Source organism: Balaenoptera physalus (assembly GCF_965194825.1).
Source record: "Balaenoptera physalus genome assembly, chromosome: 1".
Taxonomy (NCBI): Eukaryota; Metazoa; Chordata; class Mammalia; order Artiodactyla; family Balaenopteridae; genus Balaenoptera; species Balaenoptera physalus.
In genome coordinates this window covers 173,995,572-174,008,669 of record NC_138882.1, presented here as the reverse complement: position 1 = coordinate 174,008,669, position 13,098 = coordinate 173,995,572, and the positions used below count along the sequence as shown (strand labels likewise).

The following is a 13,098-nucleotide window of genomic DNA, read 5'->3' as shown; positions in this document are numbered from 1 at the left end:
TTCTTTTGATTTCCATTTGCATGGAATATCTTTTTCCATCCCCTCACTTTCAGTCTGTATGTGTCCCTAGATCAGAAGTGGGTCTCTTGTAGACAGCATATATATGGGTCTTGTTTTTGTATCCATTCAGCGAGCCTGTGTCTTTTGGTTGGAGCATTTAATCCATTCACGTTTAAGGTAATTATTGATATGTATGTTCCTATTACCATTTTCTTAATGTTATGGGTTTGTTTTTGTAGGTCCTTTTCTTCTCTTGTGTTTCCCCCTTAGAGAAGTTCCTTTAGCATTTGTTGTAGAGCTGGTTTGGTGGTGCTGAATTCTGTTAGCTTTTGCTTGTCTGTAAAACTTTTGATTTCTCTGTCGAATCTGAATGATATCCTTGCTGGGTAGAGTAATCTTGGTTGTAGGTTCTTAACTTTCATCACTTTAAATATATCGTACCACTCTCTTCTGGTTTATAGAGTTTCTGCTGGGAAATCAGCTGTTAACCTTATGGGAGTTCCCTTGTATGTTATTTGTCGTTTTTCCCTTGCTGCTTTTAATAATTTTTCTTTGGCTTTAATTTTTGTCAATTTGATTACTGTGTGTCTTGGCGTGTTTCTCCTTGGGTTTATCCTGCCTGGGACTCTCTGCACTTCCTGGACTTGGGTGGCTATTTCCTTTCCCATGTTAGGGAAGTTTTCAACTATAATCTCTTCACATATTTTCTCAGGTCCTTTCTCTCATCTCCTTCTGGGACACCTATAATGCAAATGTTGTTATGTTTAATATTGTCCCAGAGGTCTCTTAGGCTGTCTTCATTTCTTTTCTTTCTTTTTTCTTTATTCTATTCCACAGCAGTGAATTCCACCATTCTGTCTTCCAGGTCACTTATCCGTTCTTCTGCCTCAGTTATTTTGCTATTGATTCCTTCTAGTGTATTTTTCATTTCAGTTATTGTATTGTTCATCTCTGTTTGTTTGTTCCTTAATTTTCTAGGTGTTTGTTCTTTAATTCTTCTAGGTCTTTGTTAAACATTTCTTGCATCTTCTCGATCTTTGCCTCCATTCTTTATCCAAGGTCCTGGATCATCTTCACTATCATTATTCTGAATTCTTTTTCTGGAAAGTTGCCTATCTCCCCTTCATTTAGTTGTTTTCCTGGGGTTTTATGTTGTTCCGTCATCTGGTACAAAGTCCTCTGCCTTTTCATTTTGTCTAACTTTCTGTGAATATCCCATTCTCCTTTTTAATGTATATTATAGTTTTGGTAATGCAGTGCATGTAACTTCCTACTCTATTTTTAACCTATATTTGAAAAAATATGTGCATGGCCCTGGCCCCTATTCTAGTTCTAAATAATACCTAGTTAGGGACTTCCCTGGTGATCCAGTGTTTAAGGATCTGCATTCCAATGCAAGGGACATGGGTTCAGTCCCTGGTTGGGGAACAAGGATCCCACATGCCACAGGGCATCTAAGCCCGCATGCTGTAGAGCCCACACGCCACAACTAGAGATAGCCCCCGCGCTGCAACAAAAGATCCCACATGCCGCAACAAAGATCCCACGTGCCGCAACTAAGACCCAACATAGCCATATAAATAAATAAATAAATATTTTTAAAAAAAATAATAGGGACTTCCCTGGTGGTCCAGTGGTTGAGACTTTGCCTTTCAATGCAGGGGGTACGTGTTCCATCCCTGGTCAGGGAGCTAAGATCCCACATGCCTCTTGGCCAAAAAACCAAAACATAAAACAGAAGCCATATTGTAACAAATTCAATAAAGACTTCAAAAATGGTCCACATCAAAAAATAAATAGAGACTTCCCTCGTGGCACAGTGGTTAAGAATCCGCCTGCCAATGCAGGGGATACGGGTTCGATCCCTGGTCCGGGAAGATCCCACATGCCACGGAGCAACTAAGCCCGTGTGCCACAGCTACTGAAACGACCTGCATGCCGCAACTACTGAGCCCGCATGCTGCAACTACTGAAGCCCAAGTACTTAGAGCCCATGCTCCGCAACAAGAGAAGCCACCGCAATGAGAAGCCCATGCACCGCAACAAAGAGTAGCTCCCGCTTGCTGCAACTAGAGAAAGCCCGCACGTAGCAATGAAGACCCAACGCAGCCAAAAATAAAGAAAGAAAGAAAGAAAGAAGGGAAGAAAGGAGGGAGGGAGGGAGGGAGGGAAGGAGGAAGGAAGGAAGGGAGGGAGGGAAGGAGGAAGGAAGGAAGGAAGGAAGGAAGGAAGGAAGGAAGGAAGGAAGGAAGGAAGGAAAGAAAGAAGGAAGGAAGAAAGAATTAGGTTACGTGCAGAGAATGTCTGCCTCTGTCTCTTTTAACATGCAAAAGTTTTCCAGATAGTAATCTGGAATTGCATTTAACAAGCTGACTAATCATAAGAATTGCCTGGGAAATTTTTTAAAAACAGATTTCTAGGTCCCAGCTCCTGGAGATTCTGTGTTTTGAAAAGGCAACTGAGCTGATTCCAAGTATTTGGAACATATTTGGGTGCCATGGAAATAATGTTCTGTTTGTCGTGAAAGTGAGGAGGGGAGAAGGGGAAGGAAAGGAGATTGTGAGAATATAAGGATAGGAATGAATGAATTTGGGATGATAACTGGGTCAGGACTGGGTGTGGCTGAACCTCACTGCAAGAGGCATACCAGTTTCTAAAAGTTTTATGGACATGAAGATTAAACACATTTTCATAAAGCATCAAAAAAAAAAAGTACTGCTCTCTTTGCTTTTTGTATTCAGTGCCTTGATGGCAGATGCATTCATTTTTATTGTAAGCTTTTGGTATTTTACACACACACTGTGACATAATATAAACTGAACTTATTTTGAGTTCATATGCTAGCAGGCATAAATATGCTTGAAAGGATATCATGATTTTCTTGTTTTGAATGTATAAGAGAAAGAGGACACATAAATATGTTGTTCAATATAATGAAGAACTAAAAGGGTTGAATTAAATCCTACTTTAGAAGGTGATTAGATATCCAAGAAGATAGTGGAAGCAGGCTAGATTGGATATATTTCATTTGAGGACTTTACAGACAGGAACTTTTCTGTGAATATGTTACCACCTCACATTCCTAAAGTTTTTGGCTATTTTTCTTTGTAAAAGCATCACATAGCACTAATAACCTTTACTTTCATACTGTTAGTTTGGGGTTTTGTTTGTTTTGGTTTTGGTTTTGGTTTTTTATATTATCTTCCCTATTACTTTTAACCAAACAGGCATTTTCCTGTGTGTCTTTTGGAACTCAGTGAATTTCACTCAGTGGGTGGGTTACCAAGAGATTTAAAATTTCAGTCCTTCCTTGTCTCTGTAAGGAAGGCTACTATTTGAGAATGAACAGCTTATGTTACTTAGCTCCATTTCTGAAAGTGTTATCCTTAACATATGTTAAATATCAATGTTATGATATCGTGAATGCTCTGAAATGTGTCCAGGTCTCATTGACATTCCATAATTGGTAGAATACTGTCTTAGTTAAAGCACTCACTCCTAAAAACAGTACCATGTGTTCACCCTAGTGCCACTCTTGGCGGTCCATCCCAGGGTACCATTGAGGGGAAATTGTTAGGACAGGAGTTATTCTAAGTCTCTAGCAACTAAACTTTAAAAATATGATCCAATGTTATAACCATGTTCTACTGCATTTCATGTAAAGAATTAAAGTAGTTGAGACCCAAGGTGCCCTCAAGTAAAGAAAAGAGTCACTCTCCTCTGTCATCTTCATCTGTTGCACTTCAGGAACCAGACCCCTGTTTTGCCTATGTCATCTTAGGCATAGCAAAGTAATGCATCAGCAGCCATTGCTGCAGTCGCTCTGATAATTACTGTTGTGTAAATCTTACCTTTATCAACGGACTTCCCTAGACTCAGCATCTATCAACTGAAAAAAGATTGAATTTGTCAAGTGTTTCTTTAAAAAAATTAATGCTTGTTGATTGTGTATTTTCTCTTATGAAAAAATATCTATTGAATTAAAAGAGATTTTTTTTTTTAGTGTATATATTTTCCCCTTTTGTCCCCCCCACCTCCAAATGCATTATTTGCTTCAAATGTGAAATTGTTTACAATAAACATGTTAACTTATTACATGTGATTATACAGTATGTGGTCCTTGATGTATTTCTATAAAGTAAAGGTCCCAATTTAATTCCAGGATTGTTATTCCACATGACTCTTTTTTTTCTTCTCCTCTAGACTTCTCCAAAGAACGCTGGGACAGTAGGTGGAGTGCAAAGTTGTATTGTGTTGCCTTCCTGCTTTTTTTGTTGCCTTCCTGCTTTTTTTTATTATTCTTGGCCGAGTCTTGGCTGCTCCTTTCTCTGCCACTATAGCTCACTCACTAAACCCTGCATGTGTGGTCATTATGAGGGACTCATGGCCTTTCATTTCAATCCTGCACATTTATCATGTCAGTTATGTTTCTTGTCAAATCTTTAGAATCAGGATTGTCCCTAAAGCAATATTGTAATAAGCAAACTGAAATCTCATCTCTACTTTCAAGAAAGTTTTCCTTTATTTTGAAGCACTGTCTAATACCCCTGCCCCACCCCGCCCCCCAAGCCCCTTCCAATACTCCAAAACTACCTAAGGTCTTTTTTGCGAAGGGAGAAAATAATCTGATAACATATACAAGTAAGGTGTTAATACTTAAGTGTTACCCCCCCTCCCTGAGCTATTTATATCCTGGAAAAGGAGGGCAGTGTTTAACAGAGAATAATGACTCACTCACTGATGGTAGAATTCTCTGCTTCAGTGACACAAGAGATAGTGGTGTTAGCTGGGACAGGCCTTCCCCCATGCCAAGAGGATGAGCATAGCAACAGCAGTAGCCTACATTGGGGCAAGATCTCATGCACATTGGGAAGATATCCACATTTGTGCGTGTGTGTGCCTTTAAGAGATTTGAGCTGGTTATGATCATCTCATTGAATTTTTGTCCTAAAATGATGTCAGCTCCGTTTGGTTCCTTTTCCTCCTTAGTAGTTTACCTGTTATGGATTTTGACGTTTGGTGTCCATGTGACGTCAAGGAGTCTGTCTGCATGATTATTTTATCATTGCTCTGATCCTTTCCAACTACCACAGGAAGAGAGGGGAAGGGACATTTTCAAGATTGTGCTGAAATAATAAATTGGCTGTTCTCTTCCCTTTCTCCCTCTCACCATGCAACAGAAGAAGCAGGTCAGCCCATTGCAGACCCAGGCATGGTCATGGACAGTGTGGAAGCAGGAGACACAACACCTCCTACCAAAAGGAAGAGCAAGTTCTCAGGCTTTGGCAAGATCTTCAAGCCCTGGAAATGGCGGAAAAAAAAAAGCGATAAATTCAAAGAGACATCAGAAGGTGAGATGTTAAGATTTAAATATATGTTCTGAGTTAGAGAGTTCCCCATTGGAAGTACCTAACTTTTTCATTCTCTTCCCAAGTTTCTATAACCCCCTGTTTGAAAAGGGAATTGAATCTTTTAATTAAAAAGACAAGTGGTCACTCACTAAGCCATATATACTATATCCTCATTCCTAGGTTGGTATTTTGATGGGGTTAATGTTTATCAGTTGAGTGGTAGATGGAGCTCCTGAACTACAGCAGATATAAGATGCCTCTTTTTTTCTATTCTGGCCACTTCCTCCCAGAAGAAGTTCATCCATAAATATCTTATTATTGCAATTTCCATTAAAAAAGGAGGGAATTCTCTGGCGGTCCAGTGGGTTAGGACTCCTCGCTCTCATTGCCAAGGGCCCAGGTGGCAGGCCAAAAATTAAAAAAAAGGAAAAGCTAAACTTATGAAAGGATAGTTCTTTTTGGAATTGATATTTTCCCAATAGCACAGGTTGTGAATGAAATTAAGTTTTTAAATTCAAAGTTAGTTTTTGTGTTCTTTTCTTTCCTAAGAATAGAAAATTGAATCACTTTATTCTTTTACCTAAGGAGGTGAATTTTATCTGCCACATTTCTGAGTGTTGTTTTCCAATTTAATGTTAGTTTTAGAGCGAAAAATATCTATGCGAAAACCGAGAGAAGAGCTGGTTAAAAGAGGGGTTCTGTTGGAAGACTCTGAGCAGGGTGAGTTTGCAAATAGCATATGCCTGTCTCTGTACACTTGGTCTTTGGTTCTGACAAAGTATTTGAATTTTCTTTCTTTATTATTGCTGTTGTTGAGAGGGAAGGGGGCTTAAAAAAACTGTTCATGCATCTAGAATATATATTTTTATAACTTCTGTTAGAAAAGAAAAAGGCAATGTGGTAGAAAAGTCTGCAAAAGCATTGAACAGACAGTTCACTGAAGAGTACATACAAATGCCCAATAAACAAAAAGGTGGGTTTTTTACTTCATTAGTAATTAAGGGATACAAATTAAAACCAAAATAAAATAGCTCTACGTATAAACTAGAAAACCTAAAATTAATCAGATGACCAAGAACAAGAGTTGATGAGGGTATGAAATAAGTGGAATTCACATACACCTATTGGTGGAAGTGTTAAAGTGGAAGAATCACCTTGAAAAAAAGTTTAGCATAATCTATGAAAGCTGGAGATATGTAAACCTTTGTGCAGTCTTTGGTATATACCCAACAAAAATATGTATACATGTGTATCAGGAGATATGTATAAATACACTCATAGCAGCAATATTTATTAACAGTAGAGCAAAATTGGAAACAACCCAAATGTCCATCAATAGTAAAATATATACATAATTTGTGACACATTGATAAAATGAAATATTATACAGCAATGCAAACTACACCTACATGCTTTAATATGAATGTCATAAGTAATACTGAGCAATTGAAGTCAGTCATGAAAGAATATATATTGTATCATTTCTATAAGTGTGAAGAAAAAACAATGTTTGGGAAAAAAAAAATGAGTTTAGTGAACTATGTTAAGGAGAAAACTGGCCACCTCACAAAGAAAGGCCTAATGGCAGCAATGACTCTTACAAGATAGGAAATAATTAAAAGTTAAACTTGAGTTGAGATTGAGCTGAGGAATAAAAAGTTCTTCTTGCCTTTTTACTAATTTTTGCTTACAGATTCACTCCAAACATGCTTTTAAAAGATACTTTCTCTCAGTAAATGATCTAAAAAAGTGATTGTTTAGAAAAGTGGGTTGATTCTCCTGATTATCAAAAGAAAATGGAAACTAACTTTTTGGACTAAAGCTCCGGAGGTTTTAATGAATAAACTGTTGAAATAAATGCCTTCAAAACAGAAAAAAAAAGAAAAAGGAAAACCTGTTTGGAGATGCATGCTTATGTGGTTAAACTATAATAACACAAAGCAAGGATTATCTTAAGAGTTAGGAGAGTGATTGATTGCTTTGTGGGGGAAGGAAAGGGCTGTAACTAGGGAGAGAGAGAGGCTTCAGAGCTCTGAAAACATTTTATTTCCTAATGTCCATGATGATCACACAAGTGTTTTCCTTGTAATATGTCTTTGAAATTTACATTTCTATTTTGTACATTTTTCTCTACTGGTATTAAACTTGACAATGAAAAATACTAAATAATGATAAGATATTTCTCTGGAATTCCATGGCATACCATCTATATTTGATTTATTTTAAGAAGGCATTTTTTGTATAATTTTTAAAGATTACTTTCCATTTACAGTTATTACAAAATATTGGCTATATTCCCCGTGTTGTACAATACATCGTTGAGCCTATCTTACACCCAGTAGTTTGTACCTCCCACTCCCCCACCCCTTTATTGCATATAAATGAGCATATATTTTTTGTGGGAATGAAAATATCTAATGAAGAAAAAAATATTAAAACATAAATGAGAATAATTGATTTTTTTGTTTAAGGAATCTCAGCTTAGGGGGTAAACCCCTTCCAATAATTACCGCCTAATTTTCTGTATTAAAGTCCATTTTCTTGCTGAGGAATAAAAAAAGCTTCCTTCACCCTTCCTTCCAAGTACCTACCTTATCTGGCTGCGGTCTTTAACTCTGGAATTGCAGTTGAGTGGTTGGTGAAGGATCCTTAGGGCAACCATTCTCTGTCTCTTTGTACATCCTCAGCTTTGTGCTAGCTGCAGTACTGTCATTTCCTTTCTTTTTTTTTTTTTCAATACCAAATTTGTCTCCAGGCCCATATTGCTGCCCTAATCTTTCTCGTTTGTCTGTCATAAAGATTATGTTTTGGTATTTCAGCACTCACTGCTGGTTTAATAATGTCAGGACTTTCTCTAATGTGTGACTTTTATGAAGCAGCTTATCAGAAGAGTAAGGCTGTAGTACACTGGTTGCATTTCATTTCTCTTTACATTAGAGTTACTTAGCGTGAGACAAAATATGAAAGCCAAGTTTTAAAAATATATCCTTTGGTTGGTGGAAGAAAGGAACCAAACCGATGAAATACTATACTGTTTAGGTTTTGAACCATTTGAATGTATTGCTTATTTGCAAAGTTTAATTAAATTATGTATTTATTGTCTCAACTATATAAAAGCTTAAGTAGAAAAAACAAGCTTGAAGGAAAAATACTAAAATATTATTAGCATTGGTTATTTCTGGATGTTGGAATGGGAATGTAGGGGATTTTTTTCTTTCTAGTTTTCTAAATTTTCTAAATTTTCATGAGTCTATTTGTTTTTTACAGTAGGACACAAAAACTTCTAGGTATTTAGGTGGGTAACTGCAGTTATAATGCCTCTGTTGCAACGCCTTTGGCCATTGTTTTTTGATAATAGCCATTCCTCAACCCATGCCCTCTCCTACCTCTCACCTTTCTTGCTCACTCACCAAACCCCATACATTACTTCTTTCTTGTTTTTCACCTTCATTCAGTCTTTTTTGCCATATGCTTCCTATTGGCTCTTGACCCAAGTTGTTTTCAGCTTAGAAGCAAGCTCAGAGGTCCAATTGCTAAGTGAATTGTAGCCATTGGACAAGATGTCCCTCTGCCAACCAGAGAACTGACCTAAACTGTACTCTGTAAGAAGAAACTAAGAGGACTCCCCTGGCGGCACAGTGGTTGAGAATCCGCCTACCAATGCAGGGGACATGGGTTCGATCCCTGGCCCGGAAAGATCCCACTTGCTGCGGAGCAGCTAAGCCCTTGAGCCACAGCTACTGAGCCTGCACTCTAGAGCCCACAAGACAAGAGTACTGAGCCTGTGTGCCACAACTACTGAAGCCCGCGTGCCTAGAGCCCATGCTCCACAACAAGAGAAGCCACCGCAATGAGAAGCCCGCGTGCCGCAACTAAGAGTAGCCCCCGCTAGCTGCAACTAGAGAAAGCCCGCATGCAGCAACGAAGACCCAACACAGACAAAAATAAATAAATAAAATTTTTTTAAAAAAAAGAAGAAACTAAGAGATGGGCCTCACAGCCTGGCTTACATATCTCCAGTTTAGGCTAAAAGCAGTATTTGAACCTTGCAGTTCTTTTCATACTCAGAGATGGCTTTTGGCTTGATTATGGTTCTGACTTGACTATATTATAAAATATGTAATGGATTTTCTGGGTTGGGGGTTGAGAGGCACCCATAGATGTTGAGGCCAGATTCTAATTCTATTCTATTCTGTTAGCATTTAGCACAAACCCTTTGCATTAAACATAAGAAGTTTGGGACTTCCCTGGTGGCACAGTGGTTAAGAATCCACCTGCCAATGCAGGGGACACGGGTTCGAGCCCTGGTCCAGGAAGATCCCACATGCCGTGGAGCAACTGAGCCCGTGCACCACGACTACTGAGCCTGCGCTCCAAAGCCCGCAAGCCACAACTATTGAGTCCACGTGCCACAACTACTGAAGCCCACATGTCACAACTACTGAAGCCCATGCGCCTAGAGCTCGTGCTCAGCAACAAGAGAAGCCACTGCAATGAGAAGCCCGCGCACCACAATGAAGAGTAGCCCCAGCTCGCTGCAACTAGAGAAAGCCCGTGCACGGCAACAAAGACCCAACGCAGCTAAAAATAAATAAATGAATTTATTTTTTTAAAAATATATGTATATATAAGAAGTTTTACTTCAAAGTAGACAATCCTGATTAAGTAACTTGCAAGATGACTGATCACTTTTGCTGGTATGTGCTGAGTAGAAACTAATTAGTAATGTGTCTTTACCTTTCACTGTATGTTTTTTGAAAGTAGGGGCTTTGGGCTTCCCTGGTGGCGCGGTGGTTAAGAATCCGCCTGTCAATGCAGGGGACATGGGTTCGAGCCCTGGTCCAGGAAGATTCCACATGCCACTGAGCAACTAAGCCCGTGCACCACAACTACTGAGCCTGCGCTCTAGAGCCCGCAAGCCACAACTACTGAGCCCGCGTGCCACAACTACAGAAGCCTGTGTGCCTAGAGCCCGTGCTTCGCAGCAGGAGAAGCCCCTGCAATGAGAAACCTGAGCACCTCAACAAAAGAGTAGCCCCCGCTCGCCACAACTAGAGAAAGCCCATGCGCAGCAACAAAGACCCAATGCTGCCAAAAATAAATAAATAAAATAAATTTTTTTTAAAAAAGAAAGGGGCTTTGAAATGATTCATTGCTTTATGTTCTAGAAAGTCCTGTTTTTGTTAAAGGTGCGCTATATTAACATAAGCAGTAACTTACAACATTTGCATAGTTGTCATCTTGCCCCTTCCTCTGTTTTAAAATTTAAAAAATAGTAGTCAGAATACTTTCACTTTAGAAGTACATTTTTCATTCAGTGCTCATTTGCCTTAGACTTCTACTGCTTTTAGCCCAAGCTCCACCTCTTTCTGAGACTGTATGAAGAATGATACTGTCTAATCTCTTAGTAGGAAGTGGTGGGTTGGGGTGAGGGAGTCTGGTCTATGAGAACTCAAGGAACTAACTCAAGAGACACTAAAATGAAGAGTGTCTCCCTATGGAAAACAAAGAGAGTAACTAGAGAGCAAATCGTTCCAGTTCCCATGACACTAGGAGGTGAGACAGTTTTCAGTCTCTAACCTCAGTGTTTCAGTTCTCTCCTCCAAAGGAAACCTCAGCAGTAACTGGGAACACTTGTCAAATTCCTCCATAAAAGGATCTTGCCTAAAAGTTTAATAGCGATGAGTGGTCATCCCAAAGCCTGCAGCCTAGTGGTCATTCCTGCAGTTTAGCTTATAGGGATTCATCATGTGTACCGTGTTTTACCTTTGATGTGTCTATCAGTTCTCCCCCTTGCTGTCCACTCCTAATGCCCTCAGGCACCCTCTGCTATGTCTCAGCTACATTCTGCTCATTATTAGTTTTCCTATTCCAGTCACTGCCTAATCCATCCTTCTCACAGCTCTCAGAATTAACTTTCTAAAAGACAGAGCAGATCATATCTCTCTCCTACTTTAATTCTTTGGCTTCCTGTTTCCTACAGGATTCAGTCCAGGCTCTTTTACATGGTGCTTGGTACCCTTCATAGCCTGGCTCTTGCTTGCCTTTCCATTCCTATTAACTTTTTCTTATGTGTCCTGTTCTCCTGCCAGGACAAACTAATTGTCAGTTCCTAAACATGTCGAATAATTTCACACCTTCATACATGCTATTCCTTCTTCCTACATGGTCTTTCCTCATCTTGTCATCGAGTGGCAGGCTCCTACTCCTCCTTTAAGACTCAGTTTAGCTACCACTTTCTGTGAAGCTTTTCTAACCCCATTCCCACCCCCAAGAAAATTGTTTCTTCGTTTGTACCATAGCACTTCACTCATAATAGCTCTTAACATTTAGCATTGTAATCATTTGTGTGAAATAAATCTGTCTTATTCATGTAGCAAGGCACCCGGCACATAATAGACAATCAAATGTTTATTGGAAAAAAGAATTACTTATTTTCATTACTACTATAAAATCTAAATAATTTAGATCTAAATAATAAGCTAAAACAGGAAGAGGGTTGGATAAAGGGGATAAGAAAGGTTAGAAATTGCCAACTCTTCTCCCTACCTGACCACACCCAGTCCATCAGTGTGCTCTTTCTTTTGGACCTTGCAGGTGGTGAGGACCCAGGGAAGCTGAGCCGTGCCACGTTAAAGAATGGCCATACCACGCCCATAGGGAGCGCCAGACCTTCTAGTCCAGTCCAAGTAGAGGAAGAACCAAGAAGAATAGCAAATCTTAAGAAGCCTATTCCAGAAGAGGACCCAAAGAAGCGACTAGGTAATTAACTCTGCATTTTTTAGTTTAAGAGCCATGGGTCAGTCATTCTAATTTACTTCAGAGGTTTACAAGAGCCAGGGGAGAAATAAAATCCAGAGGGACTTCTGTTCTCCTCTAGCAGTTCCTCACCTAGTTGCCACTTTAAGTAGAATTTCTCCCCTCATTCTTGTATTCACAAAATACCTAAATGTGTGATTCTCAAGGACGGAAGAGGATGTTAACTATCAGATAACTGTAGGACTTTTTCAAGCTGCACATTCCTCCTCCTCCACCCAAGGGACTCTGTGTCCAGTTGCCTGGCTCTTGTATGAAGAATCACTACCATAACAAGCCTCTCTTATGATTGAGAAAGTGTCAGATACCTTAAGTATGTTGAGGTTGGAAAGCTGTGTCCGTAAACCAATCTATACATTAAATAATGGATGGAGTTGACCATAAGCTATGGTTGTGTTAGCTTTTTTCAGTCTGTCTTGTAACTCTTTCCTTTTAAATCACATCTGTTATTACACAGGCTCAACTGGAAGCCAGCCTAATTCTGAAGCAGAGTCCATTCCTGAGAATGTACCCAAACAGCCTTTACTTCCCCCTAAAAGACACTTGTCCTCTTCTCACGAAGCAAATGAAGAGCACGCAAAGGATGCCACTTCCTCTGGCAGCACGGCAAGACCACTCTCCTCCACGTCCACCACTGCCATCACCACAGCACCTGCTGCCACCACGGCTGCCACGAACCCAGCAAAAACTGTTAATTCCTCTGTCCCCCCTTCCCAAGCACCCAGGACTCTGCCTGCTTCTCCTGCCAGCACTAACACTACTGCTACCCCAAGCCTCACTCATACAGTCCCTGCCAAGCAGCCCCCTATCCCTCCCCCTAAACCAGCTCACAGAAATAGCAACCCTGTCATTGGTAAGTAAGTCTTTAGATTTCCATTGTTTGGGGTTTGGCTTGGTTTTAGACTGTTGTTTTATTGGATAGCTGGTACAA

The 13,098-nt window shown here is 39.7% G+C and overlaps 1 protein-coding gene and 1 long non-coding RNA gene across 16 annotated transcripts in view; one reads left to right on the top strand and one right to left on the bottom strand.

The window, feature by feature from the left end:
• Window positions 1-13,098, bottom strand: part of LOC309650376 — a 90,173-nt gene that overhangs the window by 29,003 nt on the left and 48,072 nt on the right. The gene's annotated exons all lie outside the window — the stretch shown is intronic.
• The window catches only part of PHACTR4 (phosphatase and actin regulator 4), a 150,937-nt gene that overhangs the window by 118,601 nt on the left and 19,238 nt on the right, over window positions 1-13,098 (top strand). For 5 of the 15 annotated variants that reach the window (XM_082440148.1, XM_082440146.1, XM_082440147.1 and 2 more), the window contains 5 exons: window positions 4,204-4,227; window positions 5,181-5,351; window positions 5,991-6,071; window positions 11,949-12,113; window positions 12,625-13,020. In XM_082440148.1, coding sequence (XP_082296274.1) covers window positions 4,204-4,227; window positions 5,181-5,351; window positions 5,991-6,071; window positions 11,949-12,113; window positions 12,625-13,020 — 837 coding nt within the window. Of the gene's footprint in view, window positions 1-4,203; window positions 4,232-5,180; window positions 5,352-5,990; window positions 6,072-11,948; window positions 12,114-12,624; window positions 13,021-13,098 lie in introns of all 15 variants that reach the window. The other 10 variants (XM_082440143.1, XM_082440141.1, XM_082440142.1 and 7 more) reach the window with 2 other exon arrangements.